We start from the raw sequence: 25732 nt of genomic DNA on the forward strand, positions 1-25732 counted from the left end.
TCGACTCATGTGCAACTTGACGCTGCTTCGAACTCTCTCAACATGGTTGCCACACCTTTCCTCCACCATGAACACAACGCATTTTTTGCATGGTCTCCTTCAATAAGAAGTATACATGCAACATTTGCTTGGATTTGTGGATCCACTTTTTCCTACTCATGTATGTAGGTTCCATAGATCCATCTACAATCTTAAACAACACCGTGGGCTTGGTTTGAATGCTTCATAATGTATATATCTATTGGCATTTGGCTCCCATGGCACGCATATGGACGGACATATTTCTCCTTATTCAGCAAATTCGTATTTATGTTGTTATTACACTCATTTGAAGCAATATAAGTTCTTTGTATCACCTTATCTAAGATCTTGGTCCTCTCCCAAACCAAATTTACACTTAGTCATCTAAGAAGATGCCAAACCCTGTTCATCTCCAGCAACTTCCTAAGGCAAACCTTGTATCACTGAGGGAGCCTTTGAATGATGTTATTTCAACCAGACTTCATGTTAGGAACGTCAATAGTTATCAATGACCTAACTTGAACCCGCATTTACAATCAATCAAGTTTGCCAGTTCATGCATGCTCCTACTGCAGCAAATCTTACTGTTGTTAGAAGGCTTCTTTGATATGTCGAATGCATGATGGATCATGGCCTTCATACTAGGATTGTACCTCTTTACTTGCAGGCCTACTCTCATGAAGACGGGGATGAAAGTCCTAATGGCGTCGATTTATTAATAGGTTTTGTGTATTTATTGGTCCATGTTTGGTCTCGTAGGGTGCTAAGAAACAACCTCCAATCTCCAGCTCTAGCACTAGAGCTGAATGCCTAGCATGGACATAAATGTGTCATATGTGTCACTAAAAGAATCATTTTAATATCCGATCTCCGCTTGCTCCACTTTAGAAAAAAGATTCACCATCCTGCCACCATACTTGTTCTATTTGAGCTGCATGATTAGTTAGTTGGGGATGCGGAGCCAAAGAGAGCAAATTTTAATTGAGGAAAAGGTTATAAGAATACTCAAGGACTGCACCAGGCATAGGTTTTACCATAATAATACACTCGTCTCCAACCACCACCACCTCTCACTATCTTCTTTCTTTTTTCTAGGATCACTTCTACAACATGGTAGAGGAGCTTTTTTTTTTTTTTTTTTTTTTTTTGTGGTACGCGGCGCCTCATACGATACGCACGTGAGTGCCGCCAACAAAATCAGAAAAAAGAAGCTGGCGAAGAGAATAAGGAACATCCACTTGGTTCTCCCAAATGAACCTACCAGAATGATGCGCTGCAAAAGAGGTTATCCAGTGAGCTGTATTGTTCGCCTTTTGATAAACATGGGTGGCCCAGAAGGAGCCACATCCTCTTGTAAGCCTTCAGATGTCATGGAGTAGAAATTGCCATTTTGCCACAGTATGCCGGCCTCGAGAGGAGCTTCTTCAGGGGTTGAGTGATAGGGATACTTGAACCTTACTTTGCTCCAACAACCAACTTTCCCCAACGAGGAACTTCTGGTGATCTTCCTCATTTCCTCGTTAAAGATGAGTATGATAACTTTCGGCCATGGGGCATGCAGGAGTAATGGACCTTCATTCAAAGGCCAAGGTAGGGGAAGGGAGTCTGGATGTCTTGGAAGTAAATGACTAGATATGTACCAGCTAGGCAATGAGAAGTCCACCCTCAATTTTCTTAGCAGGTGCCCTCATGCTCCTTAAGCTGGCATCCTTGGAAAGTCTCCAATGGAAAACCTTAAGAGCTAGCCTTCCATCTTCCTCCTCCCACCCCAATAACTCCTCCACCTCTTAAATCCTACCTCCTGGAGAAAGCTCTTTAGTACCCCCACCCAGTGCACCACCTTTTGCGCGGGTGCCTGCTTTCATTGTAGTGAATTAGGACAGTTCAGAAGGACCTGCAGGAAATGGCTTGGTCTATTTTCTTTGTAATGGCATTGGGCCTTCTAAAGCCATGGTAGTGGGAGCAATGGAAGTAACTATTGCCAAGCTGCTCCCAGAGAAAAAGAAGGGCATTGCAGTGGATAATCAGGCTGAAGATCCGGCACTACCACTACAATCTTTTCCACAATAACTTGTTATGGAGTTGGGGAGAGCCTGTGGCTTCTCCTTCTCTGAGGATACACCTAAGGAGATGATCGAGATCTTGCTTGCATTGGAAAAGTAGAAGATGGTTGTGATGATTAAGTGGCGCATATGGCTGAATTCCTTCCCATAGTTCTAATGGATGCTAGAGAATTCATCGCGCTGACACCCCTGTTGAGATGGATGGTTTCCTTTATGTTAGATATCTAGTCAGCGAGCTGAGGTAAAGCTTACGCCCTGTTCATCACTTTTCAAATCGCTATCTTTGTGCTTGTCATATTAATTGTATCTTAGAATATCCGAGGTTCAGGAGCTCCATGTAAAAGAAGAGTGATAAGGGATTTGATTGCTGCATCAAACTGTGAAATCATTTCATTGCAAGAATCAAAAGTTGTGCCCCTAACCCTTGCTAACTATTGATAAATTGGAGGTGCTAAGATTTCAGAATGGGAGTGTTTGGATGCAGATTGATCTTTAGGAGGAACATTGATTGGTTGGAATCCTATGTTCTTCACTATTCAAAAATCAAAAGCCATGAAATTCACTCTCCAAGTGGATCTCTATTGCCAAGTTCTAAAAAAGTCAATAATCATTATGTCTGTCTGTGGACCAAATCATAGGATGTCAAGACCCTCTTTCCTCTAGGAATCGACTGAGGTCAGAAGTGAGTTTCCCCAGCCATGGTTTATTGGAGGAGACTTTAACATTACAAAGTCTACCTTGGATCGAAGAGGCAATCCTCATACTGTGATGAATCGTTCGATTTTCATGAACTTCATCTACTCGCTTCAGCTTATTGACCTAGATCTTACAAGAGAAGACTGTGACTCCTTTCATGCTACTTATGTATACGGGAGGCGAATAGGATGACGGATTAGGTTGCCTCTTTTGCTACACATCACTCCGAAGAGGTCTCATAGATATGGGCTGATATTATACCCCTACATTTATGTCATGTATTGTATCTTGACTCAATTGGTTGGGCTCACGCTAGATTAACATAAGCGACTATTGTACCAAAAAAAAAAAAAAAAATTTGAAGGAGACTACACATAGGCAACCGTACTTTTAGAGCAGTGCCTTGCACATTTCTAGTACAGGCATGTCTACTAACTTCTTGATTTCTAGTGCTTTGTGATTTTAACAAATCTTATATTATTTCAAAATATGATCATGAATTCTTTTTTTAGATTTTTTATGATCTTCTTTCTCCAACAAATATAATATAACAAAGCCTATATTATGAAAAGAGAGGAATTTTTCTTTGTCGCAAGAGCCATATGACATCACGCCAGTAATTTACCCTTCTGTACTAATAATGAACTAGCACGAAATTAGATATTAGTAAAGAAAGAAGCTCCAAAGGAAATCTAGTTTTCATGAACATAGACTGGTTGATTAGAGGTATTGGTTGGACCATTGCAGAGGGAGAGAGATGGAGAAAAAAGGCCAGAACCCAAGTCATAGGTTGGGAGCTAAACCATTATCAGAAGGAAGGGCGAAAAGAGGGAGAATCCATGAGGAGAAGTCGAGCAAGCAAAAGACATGAGAAAGACGTAGTCCTGAAGTCCAACCGATTGGAAGATGAAGTGCATGAGAAAGAAAGATACAGGGACTAGATGAGATTGACCATAGAGGAAAAGAGGAGTTGGATCCAACAAGACCTCGGTCAATCACATCTCCCATACTAGATATTTGCTGCTTCATGAAATAGGATTTTATATCCTTTTTTTTTCAAATAATATTTTACTTAGGAAACAAACTACAAGTAGAACTCTCTCAAGACTTGGGCCCTCATGTTGTACATTAGCTGAGAGGGTGAACCTATTTATAAACTAAGGTGGGTGAATTCTTTATATAAGCAATAAATATGGGTGTTGTATGAGAAATTATGACCAAATCATGCATGATAAAAGAAAATAACATGTGCGGCAAATTTAGCCTCCATAAGGCACTTCATTATAAATATAAGCTTCAACGCCGGTATATAAATACAAACAGCATGTACACTTTTTGTGAAGATCCGTGTGGACATATGTTTAGTCCCATATGGATTATTGGCTGAGAAAATATTGGATATTTATATAGGATTAAGGAGCCAAAAAAAATATCTTCCGACTAGTTAGTTTGGATAGAGTCTTAAATTGTTATAAATGGTATCAAAGCGAACTTAATCTATGTGGACAAAGACGTCAAGACGTAAATGAGATATTTATAAAGGACTAAAAAGCAAAAAAAAAAAAAATCAACTAGCTATTTTGGATCAGGTCTTAGATTGTTACATTCTTGGTGCTAAATTTAGAGTCTATTGATTTTATTCATCTTGAGGATACTATAAATGGCATTGCCTATAAAATGTAATTTTAATATTCTTCTTTGTGAGCAAAATCAAGATTACGAGATCAGGGATCCATAAAATTCCATCTACTCATCCATTCTATTGGACATTGCAAGCGGGGTTCCACCGAAGTAGTCTGTCGTGCATTCACCCCTTTTTGTATCTATTACTTTTTCGCGATTTGGCATGTTGTGCTTCCAGTAGGGTTTTATGGAATGAGTAGCTGTTTTTATTTTTTTTTTAAAAAAAATCTCTCGTGATGTAATGTGGATGCCATGAAGAATTTATTTGCTGACGCATGGCCAATCTGATACAAATACCGAGGTACTGCCAGGAAAAACAGTAGTGCTCAATGCACCAACCACTGGGTACATTAACTATATCTAGACCCACAAATGGCAAGCCAACGATTAATGTGGGTCCCACAAAGTATGTTAAATTACTAAACAACGACCCATTGGCTACGTTACAAGACACTCAAAGTTATAATTCATGAATCCAATATAACAATTGATACATATTTACATGACCATGTTATTATTGTTTCATTAGTAGATGCATTCTAAATCAACCTTTTGGCCACCTCATCATTTGTAATCAGCGTTCCAGCCATGAAATTAGGTAACGACCGTTCAGATCTATTCCCTCCTGTCGCATCTTGCTCTAGCCGGCGCCGTTTACGCACTATCTTACGACTAAAGCAAGAGCAATACACGGGGGACTTCGATATCCGTGCACTACGGAGAGCATTTAAAACTACTCTTACAGTCCGACGTGTACCATGTGAGCTTAGAAGGAGCAGCTAAATTTTCGCCGGGAATCGGACACGACAAGCGCCCTCGGCGTTTCCTAGACAACGTTCTTGAGATCTACTCGATTTCCACTTTGGTTGTCTCCACATCCAACACCTGTATCCCAACTCCCTCCTTGTTGCTAACGTTGTCCCACGAAATCTCTACCGTCCGATCCCCATCTGATGGCCTTCCTTCCGCCCCGAAGCCCGGCTCCCTTGGAGAGACGACGTTGACGACTCCTCAGTGCCGGCGCGCTATAAATAGCAGCCGCGGGGGTAGCGGGTGGGCGGGTGGCAGAGAGGGAGATGGATCGGAGGAGGGCGGGGAGTCCGCTGTACGGGCGGCAGAGGAACGGGGGTTCGAGCGGCACGGGCTCGTCGTCGCTGGGGATGTCGCCGGGGCACCACCGGTCGGCGTCGGCGTCCGGGCTATCCAGCGTCAAGAGGACGCAGAATGTGGCGGCCAAGGCCGCCGCCGCGCGCCTCGCGCAGGTGATGGAATCGCAGAGCGCCGCCGGCGACTACGACGAGGACGAGGACGACATCCCCTCCGCGGCCGGCGGCGTTGGGTTCCGGTGCGGCGCGTCCCGACCGGCGGCCAGCAGCAATGGCAGCGGTGGCGCTTCTTTGCTTGGGAGGTCGACTAGATCTTCCTCGCCTGCGGTAAGTTCGCAACTTCCGAGTGCGACTTTTGAGTAAAATTTGGGGAATTTTTTTTTTTTTAATTTGGTGCGTCCGTACGTGCGCTGTATTTTTCGTAGAACTAAATTTGATGGATTTACTTTGCAAAAATTTGCAGTTGTTACGGTTCTTTTAGAAATGGCAATTGCAAGATTTCTTCTGGTAATTTTGATGCAATGATTTAGTTTTGATTGATTTAAGATTTTTCTTCCGTGGGCGGGAATAGGGGCGATCTGATGTGGAAATAATTTTTAAGGATAAAATGTTGTCTTTGAGATTGTTAATTGTTGAAGTTCTGCCGCTTAGACGTTATCTCTGTGCTATACTTTGAGATTAAGGGAATGATATCTAATTGGATATCTCCCTTGTTGAATCAAAATTATTGGCAATTATTGCAATAGCCCAAATATTGGATGTAGTGAATATACTATTAGAACCAGGTACCAGTTTTATTGAAAATTTCTATTAAGTGTTAGCTTTTATTAAAGTTCCCCTCCAATAATTGATTAATTTCTTTTAGATTTGCTATTTAAGATGGTCGTACAAATTTAAAAAAATGTAACCTGGATTATAGTGCTTTAAAGTTGTTATCTTTCTTTCCATTTGATCAAACAATGGCTGTACATGGTAGAAGTCAGTCTGTTGCAAGTACACTTTATAGATTTGTTGCTTGCTAATTAGATTTTGTGACATTTTGAGCAGTCAAGTCAGAACTTCGTAGATCATACTTCAGCAGTCCGCTCTACATCAGCTGGAACGCCTTCAGTTTCTGTTTGTCCAGCACCGATGGTGCCCCCAAGTATATCAACTCTGAGGACCCCTTCTCCTATTCCAGCAATTGAACCTCCCAATGACAGTCGCAGAGAGAAGAGGTGACATCTTGGTTTACTCACATGTCACGATTTGCGTTTCACTTTAATAAATAGTAATAGTTGCTTGATGTTTTATTCACAGCCTGTGCATGTTGGACTGTAGTTGGATGACTTGATGATTGTTGAGTAATTCTACATATCTTCTTGTTTGTTTTAATGCTGCTTGTGTTTGTATGCACTCTTAAGTCTCAGGTGAAAGTTTAGCTTGTTGTCCTTCTTGATTATAATATGCAATATACCAACCATCTACAAGGACATGGAACTGTTGACCTGTTCCCAATCATTTTTTCCCCAGAGCTGTGACATCTTTGCAAGGACTATAGCTCTAATACAGTTCTTTTATGAACTGATTGCATGTAGAATGAAAATTTATTTGTAATATGTCTATATCAGGGGAAAAGGAAATTCCGAGCAAGTTGTCATTGTTCTTTAAACTGTAACTAAGAATCTGTCTTTTGTTTCTTTAACGTCATTGGCATCTATATGCATTGTAAAACTTTTTAATTCTGTATCTCTTCACCATTAATGTTGCACTTACCTGTACATATCAATGCCAATATTTTTTATTTTGTTCTCTCATTTAGTTATCTAGTCACTGTGCATGCAATGACGATATGTACATGTTAAGTTGTTAATGTTCACATATTTATAGCTTTCTCATAGAATACAGGTTGATAGTTTTCCATTCATCAATGACTTGGAGGTTCCAAATGATGCATAAGCTGATTAAGTAAGCTGCAGGTTTCCAGCAGATATGGGATATCTGAACTTGAGGGAAACAGGGATTCAGCATGAGGCTTCTGTCATTCAAGATGAGGTATATATATAAGTGTATGAATCACATCTTTCCTTTTTGTGATGATCTTTGAAACCAATTGCTGATAAATAATGACTGATGATTCTGTTTGGCTTTGTGTTCACACTGCAGCTTGATATGCTACAAGAAGAGAATGAGAGCATCCTTGAAAAGGTATACTGTTCTTTTATATCATAAACTAGACTCCTTTCTATGAGGCATTAAAGCATACTATTAATATATGTCAACCAGTTGAGGCTTGCAGAAGAGAGATGTGAGGAAGCAGAGGCCCGGGCCAAGGAGCTTGAGAAACAGGTCACTTTTAAATTGTTTTTGACTTTATTTATTTTGGATAAGCTAATAAAAGTTTGGGGATACTATTTATGATCAATTGGTCATAAATAAAAATTAAATAGCTTCCATTAGTAGATGCCTTCTCTCATGCATTCTATCCCACATGGTCTTGTTGTTTTACTTGATAGAGTGGGCATGTTAGCAGGTGTCTATATACAATGATACATGTTAGTTGAGTTTTTAGCATGAATGATATAATTATTCTTGCATTTTAGAATACTGCACATGGCATGTGCAATATTATAGTGCATGAAGATTAACTACGATTAGCAGTTCAATATTGTCGAAATTATAACTTATGCAAAATGATGTCATATGACCATACTTGATTTGCCATTGTGCTGATTTCTTTGGACTATTCAAATATGCATCAATTCTAGATTCCAACTGATATGTCCATTTGTAAAAAGCCATTCCTTCTTCAAGGGGTTTCAGGCATATGATACTGTGACATGGTATCATGATAGAATCAATGTTTGTTACCTTTCCTTAATTTAGAATTAGAAAAAGGTAGGCTAGAGATGTTGTTTTGATGTTTGCTTCTCCAAATCTGTACCAGGACAGGTTCAAACAGGAAGTATGTGAAGAAGGGTCTGAGAGGGGGTGGATTTGTTTTTTATAGGTTGATATAGATTAGGGAGAAGTAGAGTGATGAGTGAGTTGGAGATTTGGGCAAGCTAAAGTGGTAAATAGAGTGACATATGTTTCATAAACCAGACTTCTGATTTGATCTGTTACAGTTTTGATGTTGAAGAGTGAAGTACTAGATGAAGATATAAGAACACTTTAGTAGAGGAAGAAAAAGCAGAATAAAGAAAAGAACTATTAGTTATGATTTTCAGGTTTGGTCCACTTTAAATCTTGATCAGATCTAAATGCGAAAATGTGTTAGGAGATTAGAATGTGGATGAGAAGAGGGAGGAGGGTTCCTATGCATTATGTTTCATACATATAATTTACAAATTTGTAACTGAATTTCGTTTCCCTCCTTCATCAGCTCTTATGAAAATGTAGAATGCCCTTGTAACCTACAAGGTACATAATCTAGGGGCTGTTCACGTAAATTATTATCATGTAAACATGACTGAATAAACTCATTTAGAAACCTTAAATAACCACCAAGCTCAAACTTATATGTAGTCCTAAAATGTAATGAAGTAAACAAACAATTTTAAACTGCCACTGCAAATTCAGCTTTGTTTGCGGTACAGTCTTTGAATTTCTCCCTTTTATGCACTTCTAGTCAATGTGGATTTCATCATCATTTGGATTTTCAACTACCAGAAATATACAGATGCTAGCAATTAAATCTACCCTTTTTTGCTTATAGCTATCTTAATTGCATACATTCCTTTTGCATTTTCAGTACTTGTTTAATCATGTTTGTTTGTTTTCACTTGAAACGTTTTTTGTCTTGTAAACTTATGCTTAAGGTATCATGACATCCTATTATTTTCTTGAATGCATATTCTTCTACTTGATGCTCATTCACATGGCAGAAGTAAAGAACAGGGACTTGCATATTTATATCATATTGAATGGTGACTTGCTTCATCTTAAATCACTGCTGTGGTAAATATCACAATTGTTTATCTTTATTTTTTTTTACTTGTCAAATGTCTAAGATATGCCTGCCTATTCAGTTGCAATGCTTAAGATGCTTTGATTGCTAAATATTTTAATTCTGCAGGTTTCTGCTCTTGGAGAAGGGGTATCTTTGGAAGCCCAATTATTGAGCAGGTTGGTCGCAGGTTTTGTGCTTACTTGTATTCTAACTATTACTCTATATTTGCAGTTCGTACCATGACATTCTAGGTGATTAATTTGCAGGAAGGAAGCAGCTCTCCGCCAAAGAGAGGTAAATTGGCAGTGATGGCTTGAATGCAGTTAGCATAGATAAATATAAATTTTATTTTCCAAATAAGTTGTAGGTGATGTTTGTCATGATTTCTTGCTTGTGATACAATTTATTGACTATTGTAGAGCAAGTTATGGACTTCTCATATGACTTATTCTCTACCTTGTTAATTGATACTTAAGTCATGCAATATCTTTTCATATAGTTCAGTGGAACTCTAGAAGCATGATGGAGGCCTTTATTTGTTGATGTAAATGACCAGGGCTGTGGTTTATGTTCTTGACGGAAGCATGAAAACTATCTTGTAGGGAATTTTGTTTTTGAAGTGGAAGCTACTTCTGTTTCTGAAAACTCCGTCATTATATTAGCTTGGCTACGTGGCTCTAGTAAGACTTCTTTCTGTGTGGAACTAGCATAGTCCTCCCATTGGGTATCGGGACTTGTGGAAAATGTCATTATGTTCTAAAATCTAAACCAAGTTTCTAGCATGTTTATTCTATGAAATTTTTTTTTTTCTCTTTTTTTTTTTATGGGGGGGGGGGGGGGGGGGGTGGAGCTCAGGCAGGGAAGATCCAATCAAGTTAAATAAATTTACATGTTTCCACTATTGATATTGAGTCAGTCAATAATGCCTAAAGATAACTTGCACAGGATGCAAATGCTGCATGTGGTAGGCATCATGGTTCCATGGTTTTATCTACAATATGAAGATAGAAGATGCTCAGTGAACAGACAAGAGAAACAAGAACCCTCTTTTAGTAATATTGTTACCATGTCTTTATGATATGTTCAGTCTGGCAACATTTTTTTAGCATTGCAATATCAGGTGTATTTTCAAATTTAATTATTGTAATTGCAGTTGCAGTTCTTTCAGTGGAATGGTCATGTTGAGCAAATTTGGTTGTACGACTTGAGCAGAAAATGAAGTTAAAACTCAGAACTGTAGGCCAAAAATGTAGTTCCTTGTATGGGCCTGCTGATCTCTCTTCTGAATTAACAAAAATTGATCCCTTCTCACCTCAGGCTGCTCTTAAGGCTGCCATGCAAACTACGGATGGGAGAGATGAGGAACTAATAGCTCTCAGACAAGAAGTTGAGGTATTCCTCCTGAATTTCATTGGCCATTTAGTTTGAAACTTTATGTATCATTAAACAACTTAAAGTAGTTTCAATTAAGTAATTTCTGCTATTTACTGTGATTTTCATGTCTTCTACATATGTATTAGTCTGCTAAAGAAGAGGCTGCAACAGCCACTGGACAACTCAGAGAAGCTGAATTGGAAGCCAAGGCTCTATGCTCAATGACACAAAGAATGATTCTAACACAAGAAGAGATGGTTTGCACTGCGATCATTCATTTGGATATTTTCTGTATACTTGTTCATCCATTGAGAATCTTATTTTATTTCCATGCTCTATAATATAGGAAGAGGTTGTTCTTAAGAGATGCTGGCTTGCGTGGTACTGGGGTTTGGCGGTAAAGCATGGTAATCTACTCCATAATGTTATTTTCATGATATAAAGATTTACTGGTTTCATGTGTTTGGTATCTTTTCTATACTCAGAGCTTTTCTTGTTGTTTGTGTTTGAGATGCTTATATAAATTCCTTGTCATCTTCAAAGAATGAATATGATGAGTTCTGCTAGTTATACATTCTCACAGAATCTCCTATGAGTGCAGGGTGGTTACTTAATTAGACAGTTCTTCTGAGGCTATACATCTTGGCTCTGTTTTTATGAGCCTAAACCTAGTATAGGGTCTGATGCCAGCCAAGCAGTATTTGCAAACCGAGCATATAGACCTGGAATAGGCAATGTATGTTCAAAAACCATCTTATGCTTAATTTTTTTTGGCCTAGCTACTTTATGTTCGCCTTGGAATAGCCTTCCACCCTATCTTTATGCCAACTTCTTACCCATTTTTATTATTCTTATGATAAATAAAATATTAATAATAAAATTTTATTTTGTTATCATAATAATATTTTGTTTATTGTTAAACACATATGTATCATATAATATGATTTATCTAATATATTATTCATATTTTCTGTGAAATGTTATACTATAGTTGTAATATTGATTTTCATTTTATATAATATTTACATAATGTGATTGAGTATGTGAAATTAAAAATATTATATTTAATATATGATATTATAAATAGAATACATTATTACAAACATAGTACTATAATAACATGCTAATAATATTTTGACATAAATAATAAAAATTATATTGTAGCATATTTAATTATTGCATATTGTGTTCCATCCTATAATAGTATTATGTTTGTACTTAATATTGGTTAGAAAATTTCTTTAATATTAATTATAATGTAAAATATACTATAACAGACCAAGTGCACTTTTGCCATTTCAGGAAAAATCAGGGCAGTTTATTTCAGTTTTTCAGCTTATTTTAGAAATCCAATTAAAGGGCATCTCAGATTATTCCATCTGTGTATAAGAGTTTGACAGCCAAACAGAATCTAGAGTAGCTATGCCACAAGGCATAACTTGTTCCTATTTTTCCAATTCTCATACCAAACAAGGCCCTTGAGTTTCCTATTCATTTCTAAATTCTGAGGATGCATGATTGAGTGAGGTTATCATCAACTGGAATATCTATCATTTTATGCAGAATGCCATCTACTAAACCATATTAGAATATTTCAAAAATAAAACAAGGTCTTGAGGTTGTTTTCTTAAAATTGCAACAGACTGTAAGCAGGTGGAGGAACTGCAGTAGATATGAGGTTGTGACAGCAGAATTTATCTTGACTTTGTGATGTGAAGTTTCGTTCATGCCTGCACATACTGGGTGGTGGATATGGAGCTGAAGTTGTAAAATGGAAGTGCTAGTAGAAAAAGCCCTCGACCTTTCATAGGATAGGCTGCATGGGTAATAAATGCAGGCTGTTGTACATGATGAAAAAAAGGGCACTGATGACATTAATATTTTAGACATAGAGTTGGATAATTCTGAAGTAGTACAATTTCTTCATTGAAGGAGAAAATGGTTGCTACCATCTGCAAATGTTCTATTGCATAAAGGAAATTTCATAAATCTTTCCAGCCCATTAATATGTAGAAAAGCCTTTTACTATTGTAATTTTGTTTCTCTAGTTCATGCATTGCAATTCACCAAATGATTGATGTATTGTGGGTAGTCCCTATATTTTTAGCTTGAACTTATAAAGTATTGTTTGACGGGCCCAGGTGATTCCTTTTAGCAAAATATTATGGAACATGAGAATATGTGATGGGTTGTGCCCTAGTAACATTGATTCCCCATAAGATAAGAGCATTAGATTGACATCTAGATGTGCTAGTTTTTGATTTATGGAAGTTACAAGTGTTTTGTGTGGATATGCACCGCATGCACACACACTCATCCACTGGAATACACATTATTAACCATGAAAAAATTGCTATCATTTAGCTCCAATGCCCTTCCAGAGAAGATTTTGTATTTGATTTCTGCGAGTGGAAGGTTTCTCTCTGTCCAGCCATGCAACTTAAATGAGTTAATTTGTGAGGGACCATATAAGCATACAAGCATGTTAGACAAAGTATGATCAAGGTGAGCTCAATTCTTCTTTTTGTTCACAAACGTGTCAATAATTTGCTGGCAAGACTGGAATAAGTTCCTTGATGTTTTTGGCACATTACACTCCCCTTCTTTACAATCATTAGCATTATGTAATTCGACTTTGTGTTATACAGCAAGTCATTATGTCCCCTTAGTTGCATGAGTTTAGATTGCACAGTCAATAAGGTAGGTCTCTCTTTCAACAAGGAAGTCAACTGGGATTCACTGGAGGTCTCTCTTTCAACAAGCTTGCCTGTGTTAGGAATATAATGCAAATTCACCGTGTGCTGATTGTAAGTGGAGAAGCAAATTTTACAATGTATTTGATGCTGTGATCATTACATATTGTGATCCATACAACCGAGCCTGTTTGGATTTCAAATGGCATTCTGCTTTAGTTGAAGATATCAAAACCATGGAGTTGTTATACAAAAGCTTCAAGAGTTCAATGATAAGGTGGCACATAAGAAGTAACAAATGTAGAGGAAAGTCAGATGGTGAGGTAATGAAATTTATCAAGCATCTGGAGAATCAGATTAAAGACTCCTTAAATTATTTGTCATCAACAAAAAGTAGAAATGGTCTTTGCATCCTCATGTAGGCTTTTGCTATTATCTTTTCTTATCCTTAGTAGTAGTTTTCTATTATGACAAAGCTCTGAAATGATAGTGAAAAGGAAAATAAATAGTCATCCACTGCAGCTATAGGTGATTGATTCTAAGACAGGAATTTTGAATTCTAAGCATGGCACATCAAACCATCTGGGAAGAATTTTTAAGTATAAAGCAGCGGTTTGCTCTTTCTCTCTCTTTTTTATAAAGAAACATCTAGTCAGAGCACAACAACAACAACAAAAGAAAAAAAAAACGTTCCTTGTTTACTTATCCACTTTTATATCATGGCGTCGTGTAATGAGATGATCTAAGCAAAATCTTGTCATTTCCGACATTAACAAAAACTAAAGGATTTTCCCTTAGTTATCAGTTGATGCCCTGTTCATTCCCACCTCCATGACCAACCATCCTTATACAACCAACCAAAGGATTCGTTATCAAGCACAGCTTTGTCAAAGGCGTGCCTAAGGCGCAAGGCGCAACCTCAGCTCCTTGCCTACCTGAAGCAAGATAAGGCAGCTTCTTCGAGGTGCTCAAGAAAGCACACATTATGTGGGCCTTGTTAAGGCACCAAGGTGCAAAAAGCAATGCCTTCATTCTGTGTGTTTTATGTGTGTATGTTACTATGGATGGCTGCAAGTGTGTCTTGTGTGTATAACATGCTGGGATGACTGTTTGTGTTTGTGTTGGTGTACTGTGTTGTGTGGTGTGAATTCATGTGACCATTTGTTGGGGTGGGCTGAATTGTTTTCATATGTTTTTATGCTGATTTGTGTTCTTTTTGTAATTTTTTTTGTAAAATATGTTTAGCATCATTAATTCATTATATGTATGTCTGTCTTCATATGTATGTCAGGTAGAAACACATATGCACAATCACAAATGTGTAAAATTAATGCATATATATGTATGCATGCATGCATGTTTGTATATGTATATATATGTATAGCACCCTCATGCAAGCATGATTCAATAGTGCAATTCATGGAGGGTAAAATGTTATTGCGTAGTGGGAACATTTAGCTTGAGTGTCACTTAGGAACTAAAAAGCTTTCCCCATATATACATACATATGTGTGTGTTTTCTGTTACTTCACTTAGGTGTGCGCCTTGCTTTGCACCTTGGTCTCAAGCTCCAAGAGACCTGTACCTTGGTGTGCCTTGAGATTTTAATAACTTTGATCAAACACTAAAAAAAAAAATTCTATTCTTTCATAGTTAGTTATGTCACACCCTCAAATCTGGAACATGACATGGCCATGCTACTAAAGTGTATTGCCCATAATAACACGAAGCCAACTGTAGCAACCTATATAAAAATCTAACTCATACAAAACATACAAGGGCCAAAGTCTCCCAACAATTAAATAAAGAAACAGGTACTTGTATAGAGCTTCTAAATCCCTAAAATACAATATTAAAAATCTCAGAATCTCAAAATCCCCAAATCATCAACTATAGGTCCACAATATCATTAATCAACTAATAAGCTATAAATTTGCTGCAAAAGCTCTAAGCTTGCTAGCACGGGCCCCCTAGCTTGGATCACTCGCTCTTAGCAACATGCTCGTTTGAAAGGATAAAAAGAAGAGTAAACTACACAGCTTCGTAAGCAAATCTCATACTACTACTGGATCAAGCATATGTTTTATATAGCTCAATAAATCATTTAAATATAATAACTTTCATTGGAAATAGAATATTTAATAGTAATAATATAAAAAACTAAGTCATAAAATCAATTATGCTTTCACATAAGCATAAATCAAGTTTTTAAATATAGTTCCAAGTGTAAAACATAACTGAAGTCATAAAACATTTGTCATTTAGCCACATCATAACCCAGCACAATGCTCACAAACATTTAATGCTGAGAGCACTTTATACCCGTGATAAGACCGTGACTGAATAAGTATCACAAATTGTAGTACATGGTTTATATGCCAACTTTATACCCGTTAGCGGGGCCATATCGAACTAGCTCCGATTGTCGATCTACCCTTAGTTCTAGGGGTGTACATAGCTATCAGTGAACCTCTAAAACAATCATATTTTCTTAAAAAATACATAAATAAATTGGTTGAAAGACACCAAATGGTATTATGGAGTTCATAGTTTATAAACAAGCCGTTAACAATAAAGCATTCATGGAATCATTCTTTTTATGACAAAACACAATTTTCATAATATCAAATAATCACTCTTTCATTTAACAAAAATATAGAATCATCAATACCAAATATCATTTATAACTTTTACAAAGTCTTGTGCATTGAAAATAACCAGTAGTTTGAAAACTAGTAAGGAGTGTAAAGGTTACTTACATTTTTTTCACCTTGAAACCTCAAATGTCAACTAAGCAAACCAGCCAAACCTATTCAAAGCCATTCAAAGTGCAGTTAATCCATATTCAACAACTTTGAAACCTAAATATATGGTAGGAAACTAAAGAATCGAAAATAGATCAAAATTAGGCCAAACAACATAATTTGGAGTGCTTGACAAAAGCTAAGGTGGAGATCGGCACGATAAATGGTCATAATAATCTTGGTTTTGGATCATTCTACTAAGGTCAACCTAGGGGTCTACATAGGAGGCTGGGACCCTCTACTAGGGCCACTGAGACTTGTAGAGAGAGAAAGAAAGAGAAAGAGAAGACAAAAAGCGAGAGAAGAGAGAGGAAGAGAGGAAAAGAGAGGAAAAACAAAACAGGGGAGGGCAGCCTCACTCTCTAGCTAGGGTGGAGGAAGGTCAGCATTGGCGATGGTGAGCACTTGCTAGAGGTTTGGCCTCCAATGAAGGTTGCAACAACGGTGGCCGACAGTTGGATGAAACTAAAACAAAAAGAAGACTAGCAAAATAGGGGTTTGGGTTGAAAATCAAAGGAAAAAGAGGAGGATCTAGTGATTGGATCGTGGCGGTGGCCAAAGGGCCATTGTTCATGGGGTTGATGGGCCACGACAAGCGGCCAGCGAGTGAAACAAAAGAAAATAGGGAAGAAAAATGGGGATGCTTGAGGTAGAATCAGGTGGCTTTTCCATCACAATCTGGGTCAACAACAGTGGGCAATAGTTAGAATAGTAGAGGAAGCAGGATATCAGCAGGTAGAGACACCGATTACTTTGTCTCCTATGAGGCTATGGCAGTAGCACAGTGAATCTAGCGCGACAGCAATCAAGAGAAAAAAGAGAGGAGGCGGCGGTGTTCGATCACGATCGTCTAGACGAGGAGCGGGTGTGTTTTTGTAGAGGATCCTTAGGGTTCTGCTCGAGTATGGCAACTCTTATCAAGGTCGGCAAGGGGAAGAAATGATGCAGCATAAGGTGCAGTTAACAGGTACTATGACCAACTAGACCATGTCAAGAATCAAAAGATCCAGTGGATTGGATGGCGAAAATTGCAATAAGCAAAAAATTTGATTTATTTTCATCCCGTGAGCTCGCATGCTCGCTTCTGAATCCCATGAGCGAAAAAAATTTGATTTATTTTCATCCCATGATTTATTCAGAGGTTTTCAACAAATTTTCTTATAAATTTCTTTTAGGGACAATTTCAAATTTTAGTCACATTTTTATATTTGTAATAGAATAATTTTAGTATATTTTCTTATTATCGAGTCCTATTTCAAGCATGATTCTGCATCGAGTTTAATGCCCATATCAGGGTTAGGATATCATGTCCTATAAATATGCATGCAATACATTATAAGAGACATCCTTTGAAATATTAATAAAATTTTTCTACCAAGTGAAGAATTCTTCAATCCAGTTTTCTTCTATTTGCATGTTAATTTTCGAAGCATAATCTCGTCGATCAAATCGCCCCTTCTTCCTTTTCCCACTATGTTAGTTGGTATCAGAGCTTAAGTTTTTGATCTAATTTGGATGGCTCTGAAGAAGAAGTAGACGGTGCAGGCAACTACGGCAGGAGGAGACAAGGCAGCTAATCAATGTTGGATGCAGCGGAGATCCGACGCCAAATCGAAGCCCTTACTTGATAGTTTCACACAATTGAACCCCTCTTATGTGTGGAAGAGGTCAAGAAGAATGAGGACATGCTCAGCCCTTTCCATGAGATTGCACCAAAGGTATCGAAGGGAAAGCCGACCTTTTGGTAGGGATCAAGGCAATAGGAGCAGGGCCTCAAAATCGACCCTACTCGAGTTCTCAGGGAGCTTGACTGTGGAGGAGTTCCTAGATAGCTCTATACGGTCAAGAAGATCCTTAAGTTCAAGAAGGTTTCAGACAATAAGAAAGTGTTGCTAGTGGCAACACAACTGCAAGGCAGGGTAGCTGTATGGTGGAACCAATTGAAAATCATGCGGAAGCATAGCGGCAAGCCAAAAATCATTGTTTGGGAAAAGATGAAGAAGATGCACGGTGAGTTCCTTCCTTATTAACTATATTTGTACTCTATGTCATAGATTACAAAATCTAAGGCATGGAAGTGACTGAGCTGATAATTATTCTGAAAAATTCTATGAATTGGCCACTCAGAATGATTTGGTTGAATCCCAAAAATAATTAGTTTCGAGATATACTAGGAGTTTACACAAAATTCAAGATGAATTGTTGTTGAGGGATTATTGGTAAATATCAAAGGCGCATCAATGTGCTCTAGTGATAGAGAAGAAGTTGCAAAGAAATCGACAAGTATCGACACCGCAAGGTGCTAAAGCATTAGGCTGAGTTTCTATAGGAGGTAATTCTGCTATTTCAAGGGTACCATGGCGTCACATACAACTCAGAATTGAATGCTGCAGCCAATTCAAAATGCACAAGGTCGGACACGATGCTTTCATATGGAGAACTAGGCCACAAAACTGTAGATTGCGAGAAGCCAAAGGGGCAAGTAGGGAAGCAATTATTGATTACTGATGATGAGGAAGAGGAACCTGTAAGTCGCGAAGCATTGCCTGTTTTTGACAACTATGAGGATGAACTAAAGGAGTAGATTGTGCATGGAGATGTCGGGGAATCTCTGGTCATGCGGCGGACTTACCTTAACCACAATATGAGCTAGAAGATGATATGTTAGACCAGCTGTCTGGAGCTAAGGCACCTCAGATCATGACCCAAAGTTTGTGTTAGAAGAGTTCCTATTTCAATCACCTCAGATCGAGACCCAAAGTTTGTGTCACATTTTTGGAGGAGCTTATGGCAAAGACTGGGAACAACTCTTTCATTTAGTAGTGGTTACCACCCACATACAGATGGGTAGATTGAGGTAGTAAATAGAAGTTTGGGCAACATACTATAAGAATCTGAGATAGTGGAACTAGATGCATACGCAAGCAGAATTTGCATTCCATAGATCCATCAAAAGATCGATAGGTTTCAGTCCTTTACAGATTGTGTATGGTTGAAACCCAAGATGCGCTTTGGACTTGGAACTGATACCACAAACCGATCGAACTAGCATATGAGCTGAAGATATGGTGCAAAAGCTTCAAGATATACATGTTCAGGTGCGGGAGAAGATTGAAGAATCAAATAGGCGTTACAAGGAGCATGTGGATGAGCATAGATGTAGGGTGATATTTGAAGTTCGTAACTGTGTGGGCTATCATTACTAGGGAGTGCCTACTGGCTAGGGAACAAAGAAAACTCCCTCCTCGTAAGGTTGGACCATGTGAAAGTATAGAGAAAATTAGTGATAATGCCTACAGCCTGAAGCTACCAAGTCATATTTGCACCCATGATGGCTTCGGTGTTAAGCACCTCATGCCATACCATGGTGATATATCAAATGAAGAATTGAATTGGAAAACGAATTCTCTCCAACCTAAGGAGAATAATGCAGCACAAGGTGCAACCAACATGTACTATGACTAACTAGACTATGCCAAGCGTCAGAGGAGACAACAGATTCATGGGTGAAAACTATAGTAAGTAGAAATTTTGATCCCGTGAGCTCGCATACTTTCTCACAGGATTCAGATTCAGAGGTTTTCGACATATTTTCTTATAATTTTTTCATTGGGGATAATCAAATTAGAGTCACCTTTCCATATGTGTAATAGAATAATTCTAGTATGTTTTCTTATTGTTGAGTCTTATTTCAAGTATGATTCTGCATCGGGTTTAATGCCCGAACTAGGTTAGGATATCATGTCCTACAAATATGTATGTAATGCATTGTAAAAGACGACCTTTGAGATATTAATAAAATTCTTTTGAGAGAATTTCTTTTACCAAGTGAAGAATTCCTCAATCCAGTTTTCTTCTATTTATATGTTGATCTTCAAAGCATAATCTCGTTGATCAAATCACCCCTTCTCTCTTTTTCCCACTACATCGAGAAGACTCCCATTGGGAGTTTGCTGCTAGCCCCTAGTATAGAGTGCATGCTTGGCCTACAGCTGGGATGGGTGGCTGGTCCAGGCCATCTAGGCCAGCCCAGATGGACCAGGCCTCACAAATTAAGGCCTTGTTAAGTATACGAGGCTTTAGCAAACCTATTCTCACAAATTGGCCATGATGTTTAAATTTTGCCAAACCATTTGAGCAAGGGAGGCTAAAGAAGTTAATTCTTCGATATTCTCCAATTATCCTCGACCTTGCAATAAGATTACAATTTCTAACCCAACTATTCCCCATGGCCAATTTTCCATATGCAAGTCTCCTAAAGAGGTCATTTTCAATGATTAATCACCACCGAATCTTATCGTTAAGAAGGTTATGATGAACTAAGCCAGGTGGTCATACCCATTTATCTGCTATTTATATGGAGAAACAATGCTGGCCTGTAACATAATATGCAAATTTAAAGGTGCTAAAATGGATTGCAAGGAAAAAATGAATATTATGTCATCTGTTAAACCCATTTTGTTTGTGTGCCAACACAATTGTTTGTTTGTGTTCATATCTTTCATTTATTGCATTTCTGATGTTTTCTGGTCTTATATACATTATTGTAGGCATCTATCCAGAGATTTCTTCATCAAAATATGAGCACTGGTCATCATTAGCTCCTCTTCCTCTTGAAGTTGTCATTTCTGCTGGTCAAAAGGCCAAGGAAGAATTGTTGAATCGAGGCAAGTCAATTGGTCACTAGTAATATGATTACTAATACTATTTCAACTGATCATTCTTTTTTTGAGGATAAAGTATTTGAAATGTTTTTTTTATTAAATAGGCGAAGATGATTTTGGGGGAAGAAATAAACTTGTTGGGGATTTGAGTGACAAAACTGGAGAAGGCAACATAGAGAGCATGCTTTTGGTTGAGAAGGGCCTAAGAGAACTAGCATTTTTAAAGGTCCTCTTTTATGTTCCATCTTCAAGGTTGCTTTTAGTTTTTGTCTATCCCTAACTATGTCTCTCTTTATGCTTACATAAAAACTAGCTGCTTCAAAACCTTTACAGATCTAGCTCATTCTTTTCACCTTTTTAGTCATTGTACTGAGTTTGCCTGACTGTGCTGTCTTTTAATGTTTCTGACCATCGACTTAAAGGTGGAGGATGCCGTTATGCTTGCACTGGCTCAACATAGGAGACCAAGTTCGCTTCGACAACTGTCTTCAGGTTTGTGGATATTTTAGATTATGGCACCATCCTCTGCATAATCGTCTTGTGTCTTACACTTGATCTTGCCTAGCTAATACCATCATGGGGCTGATATTTGATTGATTGCTGCCTGCCGCATTCTTTCTGCTTTATTCTTTTAGCATCTACACAAAATTTGGTCATCTTTGAATTTATGTTCTAATATCTTAAGAGATAAACTTCTATATGTATTATCCTTCTCTTTTCCCAATTTTTCGTTCCGAAAATCTATTAAAGGTAATACCAGATAGATAATATCTTTACTTCTCACTTGCTTTTGCTGAATATGGATCAAGTTCTGCAATATTGTGCCTTGTGAAAAGTGGCTAGTTTGCATAATTGCTCTTGATCTGCCAGTTTACTGTGTGCTCACTGCAGTTCATGTCATTGTGTTCATATAATTCTTGTTATCTTACTTAGGAACTTCCTTTACTGTAAGAAATATGACTTAGGTCTTTTTTATCTTTCAGCAGCATATGTTCTGGTGTAGGATTTTGCTGGAATATATCTTAAAGGGTTTTTGGTATAGCAATGGATCCTATAACTCTAGAAATTAGAATGCAGCAGATGTACCAAATTGCTCTGTAACATGTATGGAAATGACCAGATTTTGTATGCAACTTCCCATGATTTCAACCCTGTCTCATTACATAAACAGAGCATCATATATTATGAAACATTGACTGGTAATTATTAGTTACCAGTACAATATACACCCCTCATATTTGAGGGTCATCACATATGTGGTGAACAATATTAACATGTATCATAGTATAGTAGGCAATATGCTATGGCTTTGGCTTGACCAGCATGGTGTCATAACACGTTTATCTCCAAGCAACGAATATGCGGTGATGCATTCTTTTGAGATCAGACAAATTGATTTCTGGGAGCTTCTTGAATTGTAGTCAACTCAATTTTGTTAACTACTTTTGTGCAAGCATAATTCACACAGATATTGCACAACACAACTATATGCCTTCCATAATATTTTTAATATAATATGCCATTATGGAAGGCTGGCAGGCTGTTACTAGTCAGTTTTTTTTTATTATTATTACATCATGTAACTACTCATATTGAAGGATTTTTGCCCTAATAGATCAAAAATAACATCCTTTGTCTTCATATCTTCTATTAACATTTAATACATTATATTTCCCTGTGTGTATGCAGATTTTAAATCACCTGGTGATCCAAAGTTGTTGGAGTCATTTGGTAATAACCATGTTTTATCTGCCAGCAAAAACTGTTATTTGTAACTGTTTTTTGTGCTTACCTGTAGGATTCTCATACCACTTCTAATGGATTCCATATACATGCACCACCCTATTTGTGTGCATGCATCTGTGTGTAATGCATACATGTGCATGCAAGCATGGGAGTTGGTGGGTGGCATGTGCTTGTCTGTGCGTGTGTGTGAGCAATTGCATATTCAATTGGATGATTTGTTTGACTTCCATAAATGCTTGTTTCATCAGCTTTACATGACTGATTCTTTAAGCTGTTCCGCTTCTTTTCTTTGCCATGCATTTGCTACGTATTAACTGAAATTGATATTTTACTGATATTTCTTGCAGAACTGAACCAAGAGGAGTCGCAAGATGTTACATTTAAGCAGGTGCCCTTTTTTTACAAACAAAAAAAAAACTCTGAAAGGCTTCAATTGAGTGCATCATTATTATATTGCTTAGATTTCTATTTATTTATCAGAATAGCTGAGCTTTATGCAGTTTGCTCTCACCATACTTTGAATTTTCTTGTATTTTCACTGTCCTCAGATCTGATGTTTTTTCCTTCTTTATAAGACATTTCTACCAGTTTCTAAAACTATCTGATATCTCTATGTTAAGTGAAAAGCACATATCTTTGCTTGTGAAATTCATTAGCTTATCTTATTTCCATATCTTCTTCTCTTGGTCAGCAGGTACCATTCATGTTTTTTGCCAAACAATAACTTGATTGAAAGGGTTTTGCTTAAAGTCCTGAAAAGTTGTAAACTAATTAAAAGAAGTGCTAATAAACATGTATACACTAAAGGAATGCACAGTGAATGGCCTGATTTTATGGAGAAAATGCATTATATTTTCCTAATTTCTCATGTATTTTAAATGAAAGGTGCATACTCCAATTATATATCTATTTCATATTAGACGCAGGATCTTGTGGGAATTTCGATTGCTAAGAACGATTTTATCATAATATTCTAGTTTTCAGATGAAAAAGTTTGAACAACTTTAGTTTTTGTATTTTCTTTTCTGGTCTCAAAATCTAAACAAATGGGTTTCAAAGAACCAAAGGAAACAAATATTGGGGCATGATACTTCTAATAGAAAGAATTAGACATTATGGAAGGATTTGACAGACCAAATCCCAAAAACAACTCGACTCATAAAATGTAGAAGAAGGAAATTGATACGTTTAGGACAATTTCATTCTCTCTGCATTATCTCTGAATCTATCAATTGGGGTTGTTGTTCTGCCAAAATGTGATTAGTCTGGCAGCTCCACAAAACAAATACAAGAAAAGGATAGGTCCTAGTTCTATTTGACTTTTGAAGTTTTTAGACAGAATCATGTCATGATTCTCACTTCATAAATTGACCAGATTCTGTATACCAATGCAAAAATATATTACTAACTCTTTAAGATGCAAGATGAGAGGCTTCATTAAAGTATCAAAACCTGAATCCTTCAATTTAAATGAAATTTTGCTATTCTAGTTTGAATTTTGTGACTTCCTTCAGTGTCCTATGATTCATAAATTTTTCAAATTTGTGAACTATTTTGACTTGGACCGCTAATAATATTTAGGCTTGGTGGTCATAAAATTCTGAGTGATGCTATTTGACAACTTTATTTATAATTATTAACCTTTGACTTTCAGCAAGTAAATAAGTTTTTAACTGCAGCAGAGGACATTTTTGCTAATATGTCAGTTTTTACCTTTACGGTATGCATATACTTGAATGCCCATTGTGATGTGCTAAACCTTCTATCATTAACTATATGCTGTCTAATTAGAGAATACTCTTCTTCTTAAACAAAATGTAAAACTTTAACCTTGCACATTATCACTTATCTAGTTCTATAGTCATCTGTGTTATCAACCCTTTTATCAGATCTCATCAGCAAGCAAGCTTGTAATTAATATTAGCCACTATAGTAATGCCCTTATATATATTATGATGACAAGGGACTTGTTATATTAAGAAGGTTTTCTTTTTTGTATGTATGTTTTCTTTTGTGTGTGTATTTGTGTTGTGGCAATGCAATTGCTGGTAATAGTTCATCATAAATATGCATACAAGTTATCCTTCAGTTGTGGATATTCTACAGGCTTGGCTTGTATATTTCTGGAGAAGAGCCAAAGTCCATGGCATAAAAGAAGATATCGCTGAAGAGAGGCTGCAGTTCTGGATCAGTCGTAGCGGCCAACCACAAACTTCTCATGAGGCTGTTGATGGTATATCTTCTCTTTCCTCACCAATGAACAATCCGTATTATTATTTTGTATTCTGTATGAAATCTAAAGGCCACTGGACCAAAGTTATTTTGGATAATTCTCATTCATGTTTAATATTCCCTCAGAGAGATATGGGATGATTTACAGGTATCCACTGTGTTAGCATGGTTGCATGCTAAGTACTTGGTTTTTGGATCCATATTCTTCATGGATCTTGGGAATTTATTGTTGGGAAGATCCTAGATATGACTTATCTTTCATCTTTATGTTTCATTGCAGTGGAGAGAGGTCTGATAGAGCTGAGAAAGCTGGGTATTGAACAGCACTTATGGGAAGCATCCCGAAGAGATATAGAGCAAGCCTCCTCAGGCACAGAGAACTCTTCATTATGACTGAACTCCTTGTTCTTTCTGTTTAATAATTTTATATTTTTCATGGCATCCATCATCAGTTTCTCAGTTTAGAGATCCACGTATCTCCATGTCTGCGTGCTTCCAGTAACCAAGGGCAACAATTATCAGGAGGTGCCAACCACATTTTCCTCTATCTGTAGGTTGCCTTTATGTAATTTTGACAGGCTTCAATCTTTTTGGTCTTTTGTATACTTTTTTTTTTAACATAAACAAGGTTATCAATTGCCACTTGACATTTAGCGTGGCTGTTTTTCTTTTTTTGTCAAGAAGACTACATCTGTATCAAAATTAACTGGTTGCAGCTT

At 37.4% G+C, this 25732-nt stretch overlaps 1 protein-coding gene across 5 annotated transcripts; it reads left to right on the forward strand.

Moving 5' to 3' along the window:
* The first annotated feature begins 5090 nt into the window (after window positions 1–5090).
* LOC103707818 (coiled-coil domain-containing protein SCD2-like) lies at window positions 5091–25732 on the forward strand. 5 transcript variants are annotated; one of them, XR_003385868.4, is made up of 17 exons: window positions 5091–5896; window positions 6617–6786; window positions 7528–7603; window positions 7715–7756; window positions 7835–7897; window positions 9627–9676; window positions 9767–9794; window positions 10818–10892; window positions 11021–11131; window positions 11221–11281; window positions 20922–21038; window positions 21140–21287; window positions 21458–21527; window positions 22725–22766; window positions 23129–23169; window positions 24888–25014; window positions 25294–25732. XR_003385868.4 is itself a non-coding variant. In XM_008792481.6 (17 exons), the coding sequence occupies exons 1-17, from the start codon at window positions 5540–5542 to the stop codon at window positions 25404–25406; spliced, it is 1665 nt and encodes a 554-aa protein (XP_008790703.3). In that variant the 5' UTR covers window positions 5091–5539; the 3' UTR covers window positions 25407–25732. The 5 variants fall into 5 exon arrangements, 3 of the variants coding, with proteins under 3 accessions (XP_008790703.3, XP_008790705.3, XP_088562710.2); XM_008792481.6 differs by having other exon boundaries at window positions 21140–21261; XR_015971053.2 differs by lacking the exon at window positions 22725–22766.

The sequence above is a fragment of the Phoenix dactylifera genome, chromosome 11 (assembly GCF_051530095.1).
Source record: "Phoenix dactylifera cultivar Ajwa chromosome 11, Ajwa_hap1_PhDact_Kaust_v1.1, whole genome shotgun sequence".
Classification (NCBI taxonomy): domain Eukaryota; kingdom Viridiplantae; phylum Streptophyta; class Magnoliopsida; order Arecales; family Arecaceae; genus Phoenix; species Phoenix dactylifera.